The 22,674-nt window shown below is 49.3% G+C and overlaps 1 protein-coding gene across 1 annotated transcript; it reads right to left on the reverse strand.

Moving 5' to 3' along the window:
- Positions 1-20,584: 20,584 nt before the first annotated feature.
- Positions 20,585-22,327, reverse strand: LOC147975964 (uncharacterized). The gene has a single exon (XM_087520665.1). It carries the CDS (start codon positions 22,325-22,327, stop codon positions 20,585-20,587), a length of 1,743 nt encoding a protein of 580 aa, XP_087376791.1.
- Between the last annotated feature and the right edge of the window lie 347 nt (positions 22,328-22,674).

Here is a 22,674-nt window from a genome sequence, read left to right on the forward strand (position 1 = left end):
AAACAAGAAGGACTATGGTGTTGACTTCAACCATGGTCCAGCTGAACCAAGGCCTGATGGCACCCGTCAAGCAGATCCTAATCTGACTGTGCCATGGGATAGTCGTCAAGCATACATTAAGCATATCCATGCTCTTCATGCTGTCGCTAAAGGAGAAGCTCATGTGAAAACATTGCTCCTGACTCCCCCAAGCCCCAACGGAATACAAATGCTTCCAAAGCAAAAGGGGAGAAATCCTCAAAAGCTTCAATAGTGAAGCCATTAAAAATTGCACCTCCCGAATCAATTGTGTATTCTGAAGACGTGTCTCAAACTCTCTAAAGACAAAGAAATCTACAGGGTGAGGCCCTAAACCATCAAACATATTAACAGCTAGTGATGACATCATAGACTTGTCCAATGATGATCTTGATGACGATGCCCTTGAGTTGTTGATCAAGAACAAGCAGGAAGAGGCTGATATCTTCAAGGACATGCCTTTGTTCGACCACGAAATCCTCAACAATTTCATAGATGAGTGGTTTCATTACCCCTCACTATCCCATGATGATCTTCAACCGCCCATTAGCATCAATGTCATTTTCCAAGAATTTGATGCTAAGGAACTTGGCATTTCTCAACGAGTTATTGAGCAAAAGAACAAGATAAGTCATGAAAAGGTTGTCTTCAAGAAACATGTTGACAAGCTTAGTGCCAAGGAAATCCAAGGCTTCAAGAAGATGATGGCTGATATGTAACAAGAATTCCATCAGTGTCGTGAAGCTGCTAGGGGCGCCCGAGAGCGTCTAAAACATTATGCTAAGAAGATTGACCAAGCTCATAATGAGGGCTTGAAGAGAACAACACTTGGGTGTCCTGCAATTGATCTGAAGATCAAGAAAAAGAAGAAGCCAGTGCCCACTACTGCTGAGGCTTCAAGGCAAGATGATTGTCTTCCCGCCTGTCGGTGCAAGAAACCATGGTGTGTGTTGCCCGGACTGTACACAGGCTCAAAAGCAAAGTTACAGCATCCAAGATAAGGCCAAGCAGAAGAGATGGCTCTTTGGGGATTCAAAGGTGGGATCAAGAAGACCAAGACAAGCCGAAGAAGTAAGATATCACTAAGGGAAAAACCTCCCTTGCCGGGCAGGCGGGCCTGGTAGGGTCGAGGTCGCACCGAAGACAAGTCTCAAAACTCCCCCGGCAGGCTTGCTGGGGATGCCAAGGGCGGATTACCCCGCCAAGGCTCCACCTCATAGCGATGCAAGTCACTTATCGGTGCGGTGTCGAGCCCTCAAGTGATTAAGTGGCTGTCATTTGGCACGTGGCAGCCATTTCCAAGGAAAATCACCCCTAAGTGACACCCGTCCATAGGCGTGTCACGCAGGCAGGCGAGGAGGTGGCAAAAGAGCATGTCAAGGCTTGCCGGGCCGCATCTGTGACGTGACACTAAGCAGTGCATTTAATGCACTTTATCCTATCTACAGAGTTAGGTATGATAGCACTATGGCTATCTAATCACTGAGTAATGACTATTTTGCCATTGTTGTAACCCCTTGACCTATTAAAGGAGGGCCATGGGAACCTTAGAAAGGATTGGGACCCTTGTACACTCATACGCGCGTAGCTGCTCCCGTCCCGAGGTGACCTTGCCGGGTTCGAGCGCCGCGTCTCCACCACGGTCTTCTCGTCAATCCACCAAAGCGGGAGTAGGGTTTTACGGCTCGCGGCAGCCTGAACCTGGGTAAAACTGCCCATGTCAACGCAGCCGCACTGCTATACGGTCTCCGCTCTTTGTGCAATGCGGCCTTCCCCCTTGCTAAACCACAAGGGGCCGATGGCCCCATAGGTGGTCGTGTTGAACCACAACATCTTTGGCGCGCCAAGTAGGGGGAGGCGCTTGCGTGAACCCGAGGCTGTAAGAAGCGCCTCCGTCTTCATCATCGTCTTCTTCATCGACGGCTTCATCATCCATGGCGCCCAAGAAAAAGCCCGGCGCTATGGCTCACCCATCCACCTCGAAGGCCCCCTCGCATATAGACACATGTGCTATGGGGGCTACGGGGGTGCACGGGGATGTGGACGCCATAGGGGACGTGACCGGCGCGGTGAAGGAAATATGCCCTAGAGGCAATAATAAAGTTGTTATTTATATTTCCTTATATCATGATAAATGTTTATTATTCATGCTAGAATTGTATTAATCGGAAACTTAGTACATGTGTGAATACATAGACAAACAGAGTGTCACTAGTATGCCTCTACTTGACTAGCTCGTTGAATCAATGATGGTTATGTTTCCTGACCATATACATGAGTTGTCATTTGATTAACGGGATCACATCATTGCAGAATGATGTGATTGACTTGACCCATCCGTTATCTTAGCACGATGATCATTTAGTTTGTTGCTATTGCTTTCTCCATAACTTATACATGTTCCTATGACTATGAGATCATGCAACTCCCGAATACCGAAGGAACACTTAGTGTGCTATCAAACATCACAACGTAACTGGGTGACTATAAAGATGCTCTACAGGTGTCTCCGATGGTGTTTATTGAGTTGGCATAGATCGAGATTAGGATTTGTCACTCCGTGTATCAGAGAGGTATCTTTGGGCCCTCTCTGTAATGCACATCACTATGAGCCTTGCAAGCAATGTGACTAATGAGTTAGTTGCGGGATTATGCATTACAAAACGAGTAAAGAGACTTGCCGGTAATGAGATTGAACTAGGTATTGAGATACCGACGATCGAATCTCAGGCAAGTAACATACCGATGACAAAGGGAACAACGTATATCGTTATGCGGTTTGACCGATAAAGATCTTTGCAGAATATGTGGGAGCCAATATGAACATCTAGGTTCCGCTATTGGTTATTGACCGGAGACGTGTCTCGGTCATGTCTACATAGTTCTCGAACCCATAGGGTCCGCACGCTTAACTTTTGGTGACGATCGGTATTATGAGTTTATGTGTTTTGATGTACCGAAGATATTTCGGAGTCCCGGATGTGATCACGGACATGACGAGGAGTCTCGAAATGGTCGAGACATAAATATTGATATATTGGACGGCTATATTCGGACACCGGAAGTGTTCCGAGTGAGATAACCGGAGTGCCGGAGGGTTACCGGAAACCCCCGGGGGAACTAATGGGCCACATGGGCCTTAATTGGAGAGAGAGAGGGCCGGCCAAGGCAGGGCCGCACGCCCCCTCCCCTCTAGTCCGAATTGGACTAGGGAAGGGGGGGCGGCGCCCCCCTTTCCTTCTCTTCTCTCCCTCTCCTTCCTTCCCCCTTCCTCCTCCTAGTAGGACTAGGAAAGGGGAGTCCTACTCCTACTAGGAGGAGGACTCCTCCTCTCCTGGCGCACCTCTAGGGCCGACTGGCCTCCACCCTTTCTCATTTATATACGGGGGCAGGGGCACCCCATAGACACACAAGTTGATCATTGATCCCTTAGCCGTGTGCGGTGCCCCCCTCCACCATATTCCACCTTGGTCATATCGTCGTAGTGCTTAGGCGAAGCCCTACACCGGTAGCTTCATCATCACCGTCATCACACCGTCGTGCTGACCAAGCTCTCCCTCGACACTCATCTGGATCGGGAGTTTGTGGGATGTCACTGCGCCGAACGTGTGCAGATCACGGAGGTGTCGTACTTTCGCTACTAGGATCGGTCAGATCGTGAAGACGTACGACTACATCAACCGCGTTGTCATAACGCTTGCGCTTACGATCTATGAGGGTGCATGGACAACACTCTTCCCCTCTTGTTGCTATGCATCACCATGATAGATCTTGCGTGTGCGTAGGATTTTTTTTTGAAATTACCGCATTCCCCAACAGTGGCATTCGAGCCAGGTCTATGCGTAGATGTTATTTGCACAAGTGGAACACAAAGGAGTTGTGGGCATGGGTATATACATATTGCTTGCCGTCACTAGTTGATTCTTGATTGGGCGATATTGTTGGATGAAGCGGCCCAGACCGACATTATGCGTACGCTTACGCGAGACTGGTTCTACCGACGTGCTTTGCACATAGGTGGCTGGTGGGTGTCGGTTTCTCCAACTTTAGTTGAATCGGATTCACTGAAAAGGGTTCTTTCTGAAGATCAAAAAGCAATCACTATACTGCGTTGTGGTTTTTGATGCGTAGGTAAGAACGGTTCTTGCTCAGCCCGTAGCAGCCACGTAAAACTTGCAACAATAAAGTAGAGGACGTCTAACTTGTTTTTGCAGGGCATGTTGTGATGTGATATGGTCAAGACATGATGCTAAATTTTATTGTATGAGATGATCATGTTTTGTAACACAGTTATCGGAAATTGGCAGGAGCCATATGGTTGTCGCTTTATTGTATGAAATGCAATCGCCATATAATTGCTTTACTTTATCACTAAGCGGTAGCGATAGTCGTAGAAGCAATAGTTGGCGAGACGACAATGATGATTCGATGGAGATCAAGGTGTCAAGCCGGTGACGATGGTGATCATGACGGTGATTTGGAGATGGAGATCAAAGGCACAAGATGATGATGGCCATAACATATCACTTATATTGATTGCATGTGATGTTTATCATCTATGCATCTTATTTTGCTTAGTTCGGCGGTAGCATTATAAGATGATCTCTCACTAAATTTCAAGGTATAAGTGTTCTCCCTGAGTATGCACCGTTGCTACAGTTCGTCGTGCCGAGACACCACGTGATGATCGGGTGTGATAAGCTCTGCGTTCACATACAACGGGTGCAAGCCAGTGTTGCACATGTGGAATACTCGGGTTAAACTTGACGAGCCTAGCATATGCAGATATGGCCTCGGAACACTGAGACCAAAAGGTCGAGCGTGAATCATATAGTAGATATCATCAACATAGTGATGTTCACCATTGAAAACTACTCCATCTCACATGATGATCGGACATGGTTTAGTTGATATGGATCACGTGATCACTTAGATGATTACAGGGATATCTATCTAAGTGGGAGTTCTTAAGTAATTTGATTAATTGAACTTTAATTTATCATGAACTTAGTACCTGATAGTATTTTGCATGTCTATGTTGTTGTAGATAGATGGCCCGTGCTGTTGTTCCGTTGAATTTTAATGCATTCCTAGAGAAAGCTAAGTTGAAAGATGATGGTAGCAACTACACGGACTGGGTCCGTAACTTGAGGAGTATCCTCATTGCTACACAGAAGAATTACGTCCTGGAAGCATCTCTAGGTGATAAACCTGCTATAGGAGCAACGCCAGATGTTGTGAACACCTGGCAGAGCAAAGCTGATGACTACTCGATAGTTCAGTGTGCCATGCTTTACGGCTTAGAACCGGGACTTCAACGACGTTTTGAACGTCATGGAGCATATGAGATGTTCCAGGAGTTGAAGTTAATATTTCAAGCAAATGCCCGGATTGAGAGATATGAAGTCTCCAATAAGTTCTACAACTGCAAAATGGAGGAGAATAGTTCTATCAGTGAACATATACTTAGAATGTCTGGTACCACAACCACTTGACTCAGCTGGGAGTTAATCTTCCTGATGATAGTGTCATTGACAGAGTTCTTCAATCACTGCCACCAAGCTACAAGAGCTTCATGATGAACTATAATATGCAAGGAATGGATAAGACGATTCCTGAGCTCTTCGCAATAGTAAAGGCTGCGGAGGTAGAAATCAAGAAGGAGCATCAAGTGTTGATGGTCAACAAGACCACCAGTTTCAAGAAAAAGGGTAAAGGGAAGAAGGGGAACTTCAAGAAGAACAACAAGCCAGTTGCTGCTCAAGTGAAGAAACCCAAGTCTGGACCTAAGCCTGAGACTGAGTGCTTCTACTTCAAAGGGACTGGTCACTGGAAGCGGAACTGCCCCAAGTATTTTTGGCGGAAAAGAAGGATGACAAAGTGAAAGGTATATTTGATATACATGTTATTGATGTGTACCTTACTAATGCTTGCAGTAGATACTGGTTCCGTTGCTAACATTTGCAACTTGAAACAGGGGCTACGGATTAAGCGAAGATTGGCTAAGGACGAGGTGACGATGCGCATGGGAAATGGTTCCAAAGTCGATGTGATCGCTGTCGGCACGCTACCTCTACATCTACCTTCGGGATTAGTTTTAGACCAAAATAATTTTATTTGGTGCTAGCTTTGAGCATGAACATTATATCTGGATCGTGTTTGATGCGAGACGATTATTCATTCAAATCAAAGAATAATGGTTGTTCTATTTATATGAGTAATATCTTTTATGGTCATGCACCCTTGATGAGTGGTCTATTTTTACTAAATCTTGATAGTAGTGATACACATGTTCATAGTAGCCAAAAGATGCAGAGTTGATAATGATAGTGGAACTTATTTGTGGCACTGCTGTTTGGGTCATATTGGTGTAAAGCACATGAAGAAACTCCATTCTGATGGACTTCTGGAATCACTTGATTATGAATCACTTGGTACTTGCGAACCATGCCTCATGAGCAAGATGACTAAAACTCCATTCTCCAGAACAATGGAGCGAGCAACAGAGTTATTGGAAATCATACATACTGATGTATGTAGTCCAATGAACATTGAGGCTCGCGGCGGATATCGTTATTTTCTCACCTTCACAAATGATTTGAGCAGATATGGGTATATCTACTTAATGAAACATAAGTCTGAAACATTTGAAAAGTTCAAAGAATTTCAGAGTGAAGCGGAAAATCATCGTAACAAGAAAATAAAGTTTCTATGACCCGATCGTGGAGGAGAATATTTGAGTTACGAGTTTGGTCTTCATTTGAAACAATGCAGAATAGTTTCACAACTCAAGCCACCCGGAACACCACAGCGTAAAGGTGTGTCCGAACGTCGTAATTGTACTTTACTAGATATGTTGCGATCTATGATGTCTCTCATTGATTTACCGCTATCATTTTGGCGTTATGCTTTAGAGACAGCTGCATTCACGTTAAATAGGGCACCATCTAAATCTGTTGAGACGACACCTTATGAACTGTGGTTTGGCAAAGAAACCCAAGTTGTCGTTTCTTAAAGTTTGGGGATGTGATGCTTATGTGAAAAAGCTTCAACCTGATAAGCTCGAAACCAAATCAGAGAAATGTGTCTTCATAGGATACCCAAAGGAGACTGTTGGGTACACCTTCTATCACAGATCCGAAGGCAAGATATTTGTTGCTAAGAATGGATCCTTTCTAGAGAAGGAGTTTCTCTCGAAATAAGTGAGTGGGAGGAAAGTAGAACTTTATGAGGTAATTGTACATGCTCCCTTATTGGAAAATAGTTCATCACTGAAATCAGTTCCAGTGATTCCTACACCAGTAAGTGAGGAAGCTAATGATGATGATCATGAAACTTCTGATCAAGTTACTACTGAACCTCGTAGGTCAACCAGAGTGAGACCCACACCAGAGTGGTACGGTAATCCTGTTCTGGAGGTCATGTTACTTGACCATGACGAACCTACGAACTATGAGGAAGTGATGATGAGCCCAGATTCCGCAAAATGGCTTGAGGCCATGAAATCTGAGATGGGATCCATGTATGAGAACAAAGTGTGAACTTTGGTTGACTTGCCCGATGATCGGCAGGCCATAGAGAATAAATGGATCTTCAAGAAGATGACTGACGCTGACGGTAATGTTACTGTCTACAAAGCTCGACTTGTTGCAAAAAGGTTTTTGACAAGTTCAAGGGGTTGACTACGATGAGACCTTCTCACCCGAGCGATGCTTAAGTTCGTCCGAATCATGTTAGCAATTGCCGCATTTTATGATTATGAAATTTGGCAAATGGATGTCAAAACTGCATTCCTTAATGGATATCTTAAAGAAGAGTTGTATATGATGCAACCAGAAGGTTTTGTTGATCTAAAAGGTGCTAACAAAGTGTGCAAGCTCCAGCGATCCGTTTATGGACTGGTGCAAGCCTCTCGGAGTTGGAATATACGCTTTGATAGTGTGATCAAAGCATATGGTTTTATACAGACTTTCGGAGAAGCCTGTATTTACAAGAAAGTGAGTGGGAGCTCAGTAGCATTTCTGATATTGTATGTAGATGACATATTGTTGATCGAAAATGATACTGAATTTCTAAATAGAATAAAAGGATACTTGAATAAGAATTTTTCAAAGGAAGTCCTCGGTGAAGCTACTTATATATTGGGCATCAAGATCTATAGAGATATATCAAAACGCTTAATTGGACTTTCACAAAGCACATACCTTGATAAAGTTTTGAAGAAGTTCAAAATGGATCAGGCAAAGAAAGGGTTCTTGCTTGTGTTACAAGGTGTAAAGTTGAGTCAGACTCAATGCCCGACCACTGTAGAAGATAGAGAGAAAATGAAAGTCATTCCCTATGCTTCAGCCAAAGGTTCTATCATGTATGCAATGCTGTGTACCAGACCTAATGTGTGCCTTGCTATTAGTTTAGCAGGGAGGTACCAAAGTAATCCAGGAGTGGATCACTAGACAACGGTCAAGAACATCTCGAAATACTTGAAAAGGACTAAGGATATGTTTCTCGTATATGGAGGTGACATAGAGCTCGTCGTAAACGGTTATGTCGATGCAAGCTTTGACACTGGTCCGGATGACTCTAATTCACAAACCGGATACGTGTTTTTATTAAATGGTGGAGCTGTCAGTTGGTGCAGTTCCAAGCAGAGCGTCGTGGCGGGATCTACATGTGAAGCAGAGTACATAGCTGCTTCGGAAGTAGCAAATGAAGGAGTCTGGATGAAGGAGTTCATATCCGATCTAGGTGTAATACCTAGTGCATCGGGTCCAATGAAAATCTTTTGTCACAATACTGGTGCAATTGCCTTGGCAAAGGAATCCAGATTTCACAAGAGAACCAAGCACATCAAGAGATGCTTCAATTCCATCCGCGATCAAGTCAAGGAGGGAGACATAGAGATTTGCAAGGTACATACGGATCTGAATGTTGCAGACCTGTTGACTAAGCCTCTCTCACGAGCAAAACATGATCAGCACCAAGACTCCATGGGTGTTAGAATCATTTCAGTGTAATCTAGATTATTGAGTCTAGTGCAAGTGGGAGACTGAAGGAAATATGCCCTAGAGGAAATAATAAAGTTGTTATTTATATTTCCTTATATCATGTTATTATTCATGCTAGAATTGTATTAACCAAAAACTTAGTACATGTGTGAATACATAGACAAACAGAGTGTCACTAGTATGGCTCTACTTGACTAGCTCGTTGAATCAATGATGGTTATGTTTCCTAACCATAGACATGAGTTGTCATTTGATTAACGGGATCACATCATTGGAGAATGATGTGATTGACTTGACCCATCTGTTAGCTTAGCACAATGATTGTTTAGTTTGTTGCTATTGCTTTCTCCATAACTTATACATGTTCCTATGACTATGAGATCATGCAACTCCCGAATACCGGAGGAACACTTAGTGTGCTATCAAACGTCACAATGTAACTGGGTGACTATAAAGATGCTCTACAAGTGTCTCCGATGGTGTTTGTTGAGTTGGCATAGATCGAGATTAGGATTTGTCACTCAGTGTATCGGAGAGGTATCTCTAGGCCCTCTCCGTAATGCATATCACTATAATCCTTGCAAGCAATGTGACTAATGAGTTAGTTGCAGGATGATGCATTACGGATCGAGTAAATAGACTTGTCGGTAATGAGATTGAACTAGGTATTGAGATACCAACGATAGAATCTCGGGCAAGTAACATACCGATGACAAAGGGAACAACGTATATCGTTTTGCGGTTTGACCGATAAAGATCTTCGTAGAATATGTGGGATCCAATATGAAAATCTAGGTTACGCTATTGGTTATTGACCGGAGACGTGTCTCGGTCATGTCTACATAGTTCTTGAACCCGTAGGGTCCGCACGCTTAACGTTCGGTGACGATCGCTATTATGATTTTATGTGTTTTGATGTACCGAAGATAGTTCGGAGTCCTGGATGTGATCACAGACGTGACGAGGAATCTCGAAATGGTCAAGACATAAAGATTGATATACTGGATGGCTATATTCGGACACCGGAAGTGTTCCGGGTGATTTCGGAGATAGCCGGAGTGCCGGTGGGTTACCGAAAACCCCCCGAGGGAACTAATGGGCCACATGGGCCTTAAGTAGAGAGAGAGGTCCGGCCAAGGCAGGGCCGTGCGCCCCCTCCTCTCTAGTACGAATTGGACTAGGGAAGGGGGGCGGTGCCCCCCTTTCCTTCTCTTCTCTCCCTCTCCTTCCTTCCCCCTTCCTCCTCCTAGTAGGACTAAGAAAGGGGAGTCCTACTCCTACTAGGAGGAGGACTCCTCCTCTCCTGGCGCACCTCTAGGGCCGGACGGCCTCCCCTCTTGCTCCTTTATATACGGGGGCAGGGGCACCCCATAGACACACAAGTTGATCATTGATCCCTTAGCCGTGTGTAGTGCCCCCCTCCACCATATTCCACCTCGGTCATATCGTCGTAGTGCTTAGGCGAAGCCCTGCGCCGGTAGCTTCATCATCACCGTCATCACGCCATCGTGATGACGAATCTCTCCCTCGACACTCGGCTGGATCAAGAGTTCGTGGGACGTCACCGAGCCGAACGTGTGCAGATCGCGGAGGTGCCGTACTTTCGGTACTAGGATCGGTCGAATCGTGAAGACGTACGACTACATCAACCACGTTGTCATAACACTTCCGCTTACGGTCTATAAGGGTACATGGACAACACTCTTCCCCTCTTGTTGCTATGCATCACCATGATAGATCTTGCGTGTGCGTAGGATTTTTTTTTGAAATTACTGCGTTCCCCAACACGCATGCAGTGCCATCACCATTCCCCCTGCGGCCGAAGAGGGAGCAGGAGGCGCCATTGGAGGACAACGTCAATAGCACCCTAGTGGCCGTGCTCCATGAGGTACGAGTGGGGAGAATATTCCATCTCCGCTTCTCCACCCCACTGAAGAGCACAACCACAGCGATGGCACTCGCTTTGGTGCAAACCGCAACCCTTTAGCCGCCCCTGCTATGGGTGCAGCTATGGAACCCACGCCATCCCCAGGACAGGTTAACCAGGATGATGCGCCGAATGGGGTCATCAATCCCCAAGCGCATCCGCCTCATCTCCACGCTGCTCTGGCGACCAGCTCACGGCGACGAGAACACGGTGCCACCGCTACTGGCACCATCCGGAGTCGGGGGACGTCACGATCCGCATCGTCATCCATGCCAAGCACGGCTTCAGAAGCCATGGAGCGAGCCTAGCTCCTGTTGAGATTCCCGCCGGCGGCCGATCAAATGGATGAGTGGAGGGCCACCATTCAGAGCCTGATTGGTTTTGCTGAAGCGGGAGGATCACAGTGGGCAGGCCCACAACGGCCTCCATAGGCGGCGATAATGGCCCAAGCCGTTGGCCATACCGAGGGGCCCACTCTGACGATGGAGTCCCCTCCACGGCAGCCAGTGCAAGGGCCGCAGCCAGAGCCACATGGCCAAGAACCCGATGATGTGTCGATGGCTTCGTCTGATCCTTGAGCCCGTCGGGACCAGCGGCAGGTCCTGGAAGACAGGAGGAGGGAAGACGCGCGCGTCACCATAGAACGACGCCACGAAACCCGCCACCAATCTGATAGGCGCAATGTCCCTGACGTCGATGAGCCCATGCCCGGTGAGAACGGGTACCTATATTTTGAGGTTGGGCTCCCCGCCTTCACTCGTGAGCTACAGCAAGTCCGTTGGCCATCTGCCCGCACATTCAAGATAGAGATACCAGAAAAGTACGATGGAAGACTGAACCCGGCAGAGTTCTTGAGCATCTACACCATCACTGTTCAAGCCTCCGGAGGAAGTGAGAACGTTGTAGGAGCACTTTGATGGATTACAAATAGAGCACGTACCACGTGTGGAAAACAACATTGCTGATCATTTGTCAAAGTGTGCTACGCAAAAACTTCCTGTGGAACCAGGGACTTTTGTTCTCCATCTGACTCAGCCTTCCATATCCCCAGCAACAATGGCCATAAAGAAGAGTAAACTGGACCGCGACAAGCCTCTCCTGGCAGAGCTTTCCAAAGCCCCCTGACAGAGAGCTTGGCGGGAACAACTCCCTTTCGCTCGGTGAGCAGCACCCTCCGGCCGAACTACCAACCTTTGCAGTCGAGGCATGCACTCCCACGAACGAGGGGGTGCCGCTGATCCTTCTTGTCGAGCCTCAGGCTCCAACTTGGGCGCGACATATAGTCCATTTCCTCCAAACATGAGAACTTCTCAAAGAGCAAGAAGAAGCCGAAAGAGTAGCCCGAAAGACCAGTATGTATCAGTTCGTCGACGACACACTATACAGAAGAAGGCCCAATGGTGTGAAACTGAAGTGCATTTGTCGGGAAGAAGGAAAGAAACTATTGGCAGAGATACACAAGGGCGTGTGTGGCTCCCATATTGGATCAAGGGCCTTGGTTGGAAAATCTTTCTAGCAAGGTTTCTATTGGCCCTCGGCCCTCCAAGATGCAATTGAGCTAGTCACCAGATGTGAAGCCTGCCAGTTCCACTCCAAGAATATCCATCAGCCTGCTCAAGCTCTTCAGATGATCCCTTTGTCATGGCCATTCTCGGTCTGGGGGCTTGACATCTTGGGCCCTTTCCCCCGTGCTACCGGGGGCTTTGAATTCCTGTACGTCACAATCGACAAGTTTACAAAGTGGCCAGAAGTGGAGCCTGTGAGGAAGGTGACCACACAGTCAGCTATCAAGTTCTTGAAAGGATTGGTGTGTCGTTTTGGGGTACCCGCCAGAGTCATCACTGACAATGGCACCCAATTCACAAGCCGCGCCTTCATGCAATACGTTCATGCCCTTGGAAGCAAGGTCTCATTCGCCTCTGTTGCCCATCCCAGAAGCAACGGACAAGTTGAGAGGGCAAACACTGAAGTGCTGTGAGGACTCAAGGCAAGAACATTTGATAGGCTGCAGAAATGCGGCAGGCTTGCGCTCCCTCCACCCCGTCGCTTGGGCGCGGTAGCGGCCCCGACGGACTCTCCATCCTCGATCGCGGCCTCGCCGCCCTCGGTGTTTCCCTCGCCGGTTCGGGAGGAGCCGGCCTCCCAGGCCTTGCTGGGCCCTCACCTCTCGGCTCTGGAGGAGCCGGCCTCGTCAGGACCGGTCCTGCTCCTGGCCCCACCACCAGTCGGGCCTTTGGGGGTCTCATCCCCGACCGCGGCCTCGCCCTCGACTGGGTCTCCACGTGCCTCGAAGACCTTCTCGCCAGCTCAGGAGCAGTCGACCGTCTCATCCTCATCGGCGCCTTCGTCATCGACCCCGGCCGGGCCTTCTGGCGCTTCATCGGCCATGCCGTCGGCCTCATCGACCGCGCCCTTGACTCTGACGCCCGTGGCCTCACCCGCGTCTTCATCATCATCTGAGTCGTCGGTTGTGGTCCCTCGCCGCGGCCCACGCTCGCCTCCCCTGCCGGCTCGCCACTCCAAGGTGACCCGTGCCATGGCCGGGGTGCATCAGCTGAACCCGCGCTACCAAAACCTCAACGTCGCGGCCATCTCTCCAGTTCCGTGCTCGGTGCGTTCTGCGTTGAGTGATCCTCATTGGACTGCCGCCATGCGCGCCGAGTATGATGCTCTTGTCGCCAACCGGACTTGGACCCTTGTTCCTCGTCCTCCTGGAGCGAATGTCATCTCCGGCAAGTGGGTTTTTCGTCATAAACTCCTCCCGGACGGTTCTCTCGGCACGTACATGGCTCGCTGGGTTGTCCGTGGCTTTGCACAACATGTCGGTGTTGAATTCTCCAAGACTTTCTCTCCGGTTGTCAAACCTGCCACGATCCATGTTGTCGTCCAGCTAGCTGCCTCTCGTCGATGGCCTGTACATCAGCTCGACATCAACAATGCTTTCTTGTACGACCATCTTCAGGAGCGGGTTCTCTGTCAGCAGCCGGCCAGGTTCATTGACCCTCAGCATCCAGATGATGTCTGCCTGTTGTCACAGTCGTTATACGACCTCAAACAGGCTCCGCGCGCGTGGGACCAGCGCATCACGGTGTTCCTCGGTCTTCTTGGGTTTCGCAGCACCACCTCTGACACGTCGTTGTTCGTGCTTCATCGGTCTGATCATGTGGCTATGCTTCTGCTCTACATCGATGATATTGTCATCACTGCCTCCCGAGAGGATCTTCCTCGCGACATCATTAGTCATCTTGGCTCTGAGTTTTGGCTGAAGGACCTAGGCACGTTACACTTCTTCCTCGGCATTAATGTGTGACGCGATGCCTCTGGGTTCTTTCTTCACCAAGGGCAATACGCTCTTGATCTTCTAGACCGTGCCGGCATGACTGACTGCAAGCCGGCCTCCATGCCTACTGAGGCCAAGCCGAAGCTCTCTGCCAGCGCCGGCCAGCCCGCTGCTGACGCCGCCCTCTACCGTAGCATTGTTGGCGCACTTCAGTACCTTACGCTCACCAGACCAGACATTCAGTTTGCAGTGCAACAAGTTTTCTTGCATATGCACTTGCCCCATGATGTTCACTGGTCCTTGGTTAAGCGCATTCTTTGGTACATTCGTGGCACGCCGACGTACGGTCTTCGTCTTCGTGCCTCTGCCTCGACTGAGCTTATTGCTTATATTGACGCGGATTGGGCTGGCTGTCCTGACACTCGACGTTCCATGTCTGGCTATTGTGTCTTCTTCGGTGACTCTCTTGTCTCTTGGTCCTCTAAACAGTAGCCTACTGTCTCCCGTTCGAGTGCTGAGGCCGAGTATCGAGCTGTTGCCAACGTGGTCGCGGAGACTTGTCGGCTTCGTCATCTTCTTGGTGAGCTTCGGATTCCACTTCCGAAAGCTACCGTGGTCTTCTGCGACAACGTGTCGGCCACCTACCTCGTGGCTAATCCGGTGCAGCACAAGCGCACCAAACACATTGAGCTCGATGTTCACTTTGTGCGTGAGAAGGTTCAGTTGGGTCAGCTTCGTGTTCTTCACGTTTGGACTACCCAACAGTTTGCCGACATCATGATCAAGGGGTTGCCAACCGCTGCATTCCAGGAGTTTCATTCCAGTCTTTGCATCGCCGATGCTGACACTTCGACTGTCGGGGGTGTTGAAACGTGATATCTCTGTATTTATTACCGACTGATTCTCCTATTATCTCTAGCCTTGTATAACTGATTCCTAGAGATATTGTATGGTTAGTTGGCTTGTCACGCAAGACACCACCTGTATATATTGTAACCGACTCCGATGGAATACAATTGAGTTGCATCCTATAGTCTTCTACAGTTTGTATGCAAGTGTTGCCAGCGTTGTTAGCTTGCTGCCTCCTACTGGTTCGATAAACCTTGGTTCGTAACTGAAGGAAATATTTTATGTTGTTGTGCTACATCACCTTTCCTCTTCGAGGAATCCAACAACTCCTACGGGAGTAGCATACACATATGACCATTTCATGTGAGTTTGATGCGCTATAAATAGTCATATATGCATAGTAGAAACTGCGGCGGAACAACTACATGATTGAGTATAGTATAAAGATTGGATCACAAATCATCGTATGCATAGTAATTTCTCGATTGCAATTGGACGGGAAGGGTAAAACACCATCACCCAGGTAATTCTTTTCATAATGGTGAAATTAAGAATGGTTCTCAAGAAAAGGTAGACGACTATTATAAAGATTCTATTTATATATGTTTATATTTATTTTGTATTTGGTGATTCCATTCAATATCTTATATTTTTTTAGTGTGTATAGATTGCTTTGATTTTGTATTGTATTACCATTCATACTTTCGTACTTCAAAATCCGTCCCACTTTAAAAAAACTGGTCCTCCGCAATTTCCATCGGGTAATTTGTTAGGCATCATTTGGTTAATGGGATAGGAATAGTATAGGAATAGAAAAATCATAGCAAGTGAGATGACATGCATCTCAATCCTGTAGAGAAAGAGATGTCATTTGATGCATAGAATAGGAATTTTTCCATTGAGTCTAGGCTAATGTTCTTTTTCCTTTGAAATGTGAAGGATTGATTCCTATCCTATGTAGGAATAGGAGTCCATTTCTATAAACCAAAGGGCTCCAAAGAAAATTTTCCTGCAAAGTTCTTATCCTTCACAATTCCTACGATATTCCTTTAAACCGAAGGAGGCCTTAATGGAGATTGGAGCCTATTAGGACTCCTTTGGTTCAAAGGATTTTTGTAGGAATTTGGAGGATTAGAATCCTTAGGAATTTTTTTCTATGTTGGTTATTTGATTCATAGGATTGAATCCTATAGAATTTTTTTCTAAGACTTTTTTTTCTCTACTTCCCATAGGATTTTCTAGCATCCACACAAAAATCCTTTGTTTTTCATATGATGCAATCAAACAACAAAAAAACCTGTAGGATTAAGATGAGCATAACATTCCAATCCTATATTTTTTCTATTCCCGCATTTTTAGAATCCCGCGGATCAAAGAGGCCCTTAATATTTGCTTTTCTCGCGTCACTTTGCATCTTATTGCTCAATGAAAGTACTCACAACAATAGCGAAATAGCTTGTATGGATATCTTTTTGACGCGTCAACGGCGGGCTTACGCCTGCCTGAACTTTATTGTCAAAACCCACAGAGTCGTTACAAGGAGCAGAGTTACATGGGGGTTAGAGTAGGGAGGGGGAGCAGAGATTACAAAAAAGAAGAAAAAAAGAGCTGGAGGCTAAATTCTCCGGGCAAGGTGAAGCAACATGGAGCCCCAGTCATGAATGCTGGTTTGCTTTTGAATGTTTTTGCATCTATAGGACCACAGGCATAGATCATCTGTCGTGGAGGTGGCGAGTTGGTGTAGCTGTTGGTGTTCATTCCGAAAGACCTTGGCGTTGCGTCTTTTCCAAATGTTCCAAAGAATGGCTAGCAGAACCGTCGACCTGATTTTATTGGTCAGTTCCCCCTCCCAGGCGTGAAGGAGCCCCTGCGGGGAGTGGCATAAGCTGTTCAGCTCCGCCTAGAGAGGGGCGAGCCGCGTACAGGTGAAGAGCAGGTGGTCGATGGATTCGTCTTGACTGCAGAAGGGGCACTTGGCCGAGGTAGTAATGCCCTGGCGAAAACGTCGCACGTTGGTGAACAAGCGGTCTTTATGGGCGAGCCAGGCAAAAATTCTGCACTTGTTAGGCGCGTAGTTTCTCCAGATTGCCGGTGCAAGAGGGTCTGTAGGCCGGGGCTTCCAAACTGCCTCATACGCCCGCTTAGTGGTCAGTGGGTGACCTGCCTCTCTCATCGTTCGTCTGTCAGTAGCCTGCAAATTCAAATGTACCGTAGCCAACAAGGATCGAAGTTCATCAAGCTCGCGTTCGGCCATGGAAGAGAGCCGAGGGGTAAGGTCTAAGGTTAGGTCGGCCGAAGCCATTGCACGTGCCACGGAGGTGTGGATTCTGTTGGAGTGGGTGAAAAGCGCCAGGAATTGCTGTGTGAGGGTTCGGGTGGAGTGCGGGAGCCAGAGATCATTCCAGAATGAGGTGGAAGTCCCATTGCCAAGATGAACTCGGGTGATAGAGCGGTAGAAATTGAGCCCTTTGATGATGTCCCGCCATATAGGAGGGTGCATGGGGTCAGGGGAGCCAACATCATGCGAGGGGGACCAGCCGAACCGGGAGATTAAGTAGGAAGGTTCCGGGGATGCCAGGTCGTCGTGAAGCTTAGAGATGTGTTTAAGAAGCAGACACAGGTTCATGTGCTTGAGAGAGAGGAAACCAAGGCCCCCATTGGTGAAGGGTGCGCAAACAAGATCCCACGCAACTTTGCACTTGCCGCACGTGACTGAGTCTTGGCCAGTCCAAAAAAAGGCTCTACAACGTTTTTCAATCTCCTGTAAGGTTCCAGCGGGAAGCAGAAGGACACTCATAGCGTAGATGGGGAGGGCACGAAGGACAGAACGGACTAGGATAGCCCTACCAGCGATAGATAAAAGAAGGCCCCGCCAGCCGGCTAGGTGCTTGTCGATGATGAAAAAGAAATCGGCTAGGTTAAGCTTATGGGTCGATAAGGGCAGACCCAGGTAGGATTGGGGGAAGGTAGCGATCTGACATCTGAGGATAGCCGCTAGGCTTGGAGTTAGCTCCGGGTCCACGTGGATAGGCGTGAAGGTGCTTTTGTGGAAGTTAATGGTTAGACCAATGGTCTCAGAGAACTGGAGAAGGATGTGTTTGAGAGTGCGTAACTGTGCCGCGTCGGGGGGTAGAACAATTAGAGTGTCGTCGGCATATTGTAAGACGGAACAAGGTTGGTTACTAACGAGAGGATGGGACAACAGACCATTATCGGAGGCTTGAAGAATAAGACGCTTTAGGACGTCGGCGACGATGATGAAGAGGTATGGGGAGAGAGAGTCGCCTTGTCGAAGGCCCTTTCGGCACTGGAACCAAGGGCCGGGCTTCCCATTTAGCAAAACAGCAGAGCTGGCCGATGAATTCAAGAGCTCTACCCAACGACACCAAGAGGGGGGGAAACCTTTGGCACGCATAATCGATGACAAGGCGGTCCAAGATACCGAGTCAAAGGCTTTATGAAAGTCTAGTTTGAGAACAATAGCCGGCGTGCGTCGTTTGAAGCATGTTTGGACAACATCGGCTGCATGAACAAAGTTCTCGGCAATCCCGCGACCCCGGATAAAGCCAGTTTGGTCACAGTGGATGATCTGGTTGATCAGGGGCATGGCACGGTTGGAAAGGCACTTGGAGGCGAGCTTAACAAAGCAATTTTGGAGGGAAATAGGGCGGAAGTTTTCAGGCTTAGAGGCATCACTTTTCTTGGGAAGCAGAACTATATGGGCTCGGTTGATGCGCTTCAGATCGGCCGTGCCAGAGTGAAAGTCCGTAAGCAAGTTAAGGAGGTCAAGCTTGACGATATGCCAGTTTGCTTTGTAGAAGGCTGGGCCCAAGCCGTCAGGGCCTGGGCTCGCGTCATCCTTCATGGCCCAAAGAGCCTCCTTAATCTCATCGAGAGTAAAGGCCTTCGAGATGTCTGAGGCCTGTGCAGCGGAAATGAAGTTCGGGCGCAAAAGACTTTCAATGTCAACGGATGTGCTGACGGTGGAGCTGACCCCCATTAGATTTTTGAAGAAATTGAGAAGGAGGACTTCCTTATCATAGTGCGTGGTGAAAGTTAGATTGTTGTTAGTGAGGGATTTAATTTGATTCTTGCGATGGCGAACCGAAGCGCACACATGTAGGTAGGCCGAGTTTTCATTGCCGAAAACGCAGTCCTTGATTTTCACCCGTTGTCTCCAGTAAGCGGCAATGGCAGCATTGTGCCGATGGAGAGTGACTTTGATTAGGGTACGAAGGTGCGATTCAAGCTGGGAAAGGGGGTGAGCCTCCTCTAGTTTGTCCAAAAAATCAATTGTGGTGCGACAGTTTAAGGCTAGGGTCTTAGGGGACCGACAGGAGGCCATCCACTTCTTAGCCATGTTCCTGGTGCGCTTAATTTTCAAGGATAGGACTCCAGCAGAGCCAAGGTGGGCATGGAGAGTGCCCACACTCCTCCAATTAGCCATCACCTTCTCCTTGAAAAGAGGATTGCTGAGCAGGGAGCGATCTAGACGAAACACCGTAGATCGAGGAATAGTGGTAGCAGCGGTGAGACGGATAGGGACGTGGCCGGAAGTTGTACGGGTGATCAAAGAGAGAGAGGCGTCGGGGAAAGTCGTAGCCCATGCAACGTTGGCAAGGGCTCTATCGAGCCGAACCAGGATAGGCACGTCTTGTTGGTTAGACCAAGTAAAGCACCTATCGAGGAGAGGGAGATCCTAGAGCTGGAGAGTGTTAATTGCAGAAGCGAAAAGATTAGCCTCGGCCATACTGAAATGCGTCGTGGATTTATCGGAGGGCCGGAGAGTAAGATTAAAGTCACCGATGATTGTCCAGGGGCAAGAGATAGCTGGCATCAAATCAACCAAGGATTGCAAGAAGAGAGGCTTGGAGACAGAGTCGCAGGGTCCATAGACATTGGTGACGGCAAAAACTAGGTTGTCTGCACGTGATTCAAACCAGCAAGTTAAAGTGTAGTCCCCTTTGACGATTTTTGAGCAGTCAAAAATGTTGTCATCCCAGGCAGTGACAATCCCACCCGAGGCACCATTGGAGGGGATTAGATGGAAATTGCGCAGATTGGTGGGAAGAAACGAGATAGCCTTGAAGTGGGTGATCTCTTGAAATTTAGATTCTTGAAGACAGAGGACCGAACAAGTGGATGAGGAGAGAGACGATTTTACATCCGTGCATTTTTTGTGTCTACCCAGACCCCGCACGTTCCATGAGATAATTGAGAGCTCCCTAATCATTGGTAACCCGAAAAACGACATGTAGAAGACAGTGAGATAGCATAACACGTAAACGATGGTACAGTCGGTTACAGGAGGAAATGCGGGGCACGGTACAGAGAAGGGCAGAGAAACACAGAAAAAAGGGGGTACGGACTCGGGGTATGAGAGGGTAGATATGGCGGCGGCTCGCCCTGCTAAAGAAACTACGACTAAAACTGGTAGAGGAGCTGTAGTTGCGTGAGGAGGAGGGCATGGGATGGCGCCGCCGCGGAGCGCAGGCCGTGGGGCCTTCACACATCATCACAGGCAGGCATCGAGTTGAGGTCGAGCTCGGAGACGCCGCAAGCAACGGCCAGCTGCACGGCGTCCTTGCGTGGCAGCGGGGGCCCGCCGTCCGCAGCGAGCTCCAGCAGCTCAGCCACAGGCAGCAGGAGCGCCGAGCTCGGGACAGCCGTTTTGCCCTCCAGCTTGAGCTTCTTTCTGATGGTGGCCTTCTCGAGCATTGTCATGCGGTTTGGGTTCTCACCCTCCTTGATACGTGCACTGCGGCGGGTGTAGAAGATCTTCGGTGAAGCAGCCCGGGGAGGGAGGTTGACGGGCGTGCCGAGGGGTGGAGGAGACAGCTGCGGGGGCTCGGGCTGCCCCTCCTGGACGACACCGGCGATAGGCAGTGGCGGCGCGTCAAGGATGGGTGGAAGGCCATTGTCGAAGCGCTCCACGGCTTGCATGACCTGGTCTTCGCCGTCGTAGCCCGGGGTGAAGGCGCGGCCACGGAAGTCATTGTAGATGACCTCGGCATCCGTGAAGGGCGTGTGGGAAGGCCCCACCGTCGCCACCCTGTCAAGGAAGCCGATGGAGCAGGTGGCGAGGTTGGCGACGATGAGCTTGGGCGAGCCGGCGGGGTTCATGGGGATGCGGTAGAAGCCGTGCTCGCCGCCCGCGCCCTGGACACGCACGTCGTAGAAGCCTTTGAAGAGCTTGACCTCCACCGACTTGGGGCGGGCAGTTAGAGGCACTGCACACATGAGCGGCTTGTGGTTTGCCATCATGGTGAGGCCGCCGGGCAGCTGAACCACCCGGTTATCATGGCCCTCATCAGTGAGAGGGGGTGGTAGGGCGGACAGGTCGGGGTCCATGCTGATGGGGAAGTCGCCATCCCCACCATCCCCGCCGTCCCCGCCGCCTCCGCCGTTGTTGTCATCATCGGAGTCCGGCATCGCAAAGGCAGGATCAGGTGGGAGCTCGTGGGAGTGGATCACAAGGACCGAGGCAATGGCGCCAAGGCCGGAGAAACCATGCACCGGGATAGTGTGAGGCACGTCGGTAAGGCTGCGGCTCTTGACAAAGACAAGGACCGCGGAGTAGTCGACACCGGTGAGGCAGACTGGATCGATCTGAATTGGGCAGGCGAAAGGGACGATGGAATTGATGATTGTGGGGGTGAACCAGTACTCGATCGGGAAGTCCTCGATGCTTAGGGCAGAGACCATGCCAAGGCGAAAGAGAAAGCGATTTTCTGTGTCCTCGTGGCGAACAAGGCTGACGGTGTTGATGGGGCATGTTAGCGGGCTGGAAAGGATGGAGACCTCCCTCTCATAGGCCGACCCAAAGACCACTAGGCCTGCCCCATAGGACGAGGCCCGAATCAGAACGGGAGGGTTTCCGGCTCCGGATTGGAGCGCATAGCGGATGCAGGCTTGAGGGGAGGGGTGGGGTGGGTTGACAAGAGCATAGGCTAGGTTCTGGAAGTGTTCGATCGGGGTGAACGGCATGAAGACATTCGAGAAGTCGCGTCGATGCCTAGGTGGAGAAGAGGGAAAAACAGATTGGATCTCGTCCGAGTCGGTGGACTCTTCCCCCGACTCGAACTCGACCTCGTCTGGGTCCTCTTCCTCAGCTAGGCTATCGTCATCGACTTCCGCCGCCTCGGTTTGCTCAGGGAAGGAAAACACGCGGGTGGACGGCTGGTGGGTAGGGGAGAGCTGTTGCTCATCTTCGGAGGAGGAGGGCTCGAGAGGGATGAAATCAGCCATAGGTGCAGGGATGGGAGGGGTGGAGGGGTGAGGGCGGACGCTGACAAGCGTGGGAGAGGGACAGGTAGGAGCGATGGTGGCTTGAGAGGTTGGAGAAGGGGTGGCAATGGCGGCCTGTGAGTTGTGGATGGCCAAGGGGGGTGCCAAGGGGGGTAAAATAGCCGTGCAAGAGTGTTGGGTGTGACCCACCCGCCAGCATCTCCGGCAGCGCAGAGGGTCACGGCAAGCGCGCACTTGGTGGTCGAGAGCCAGACACCGGAAGCAACGCTTCATGGAGGAGATTCATTTGGGAGGGGAGGCTGATCTGTGCCGATGAGGGCAGGGGGTCTGCATGCTAAAAGGAGTAG

Source organism: Triticum urartu, chromosome 4A (assembly GCF_056163025.1).
Source record: "Triticum urartu cultivar PI428250 chromosome 4A, HENAU_Tu73, whole genome shotgun sequence".
Classification (NCBI taxonomy): domain Eukaryota; kingdom Viridiplantae; phylum Streptophyta; class Magnoliopsida; order Poales; family Poaceae; genus Triticum; species Triticum urartu.

Bases quoted from the DNA above. Each gene is read 5' to 3' on its own strand.
- LOC147975964 (XM_087520665.1), bottom strand. From the start codon at position 22,327: ATGGCTGATTTCATCCCTCTCGAGCCCTCCTCCTCCGAAGATGAGCAA.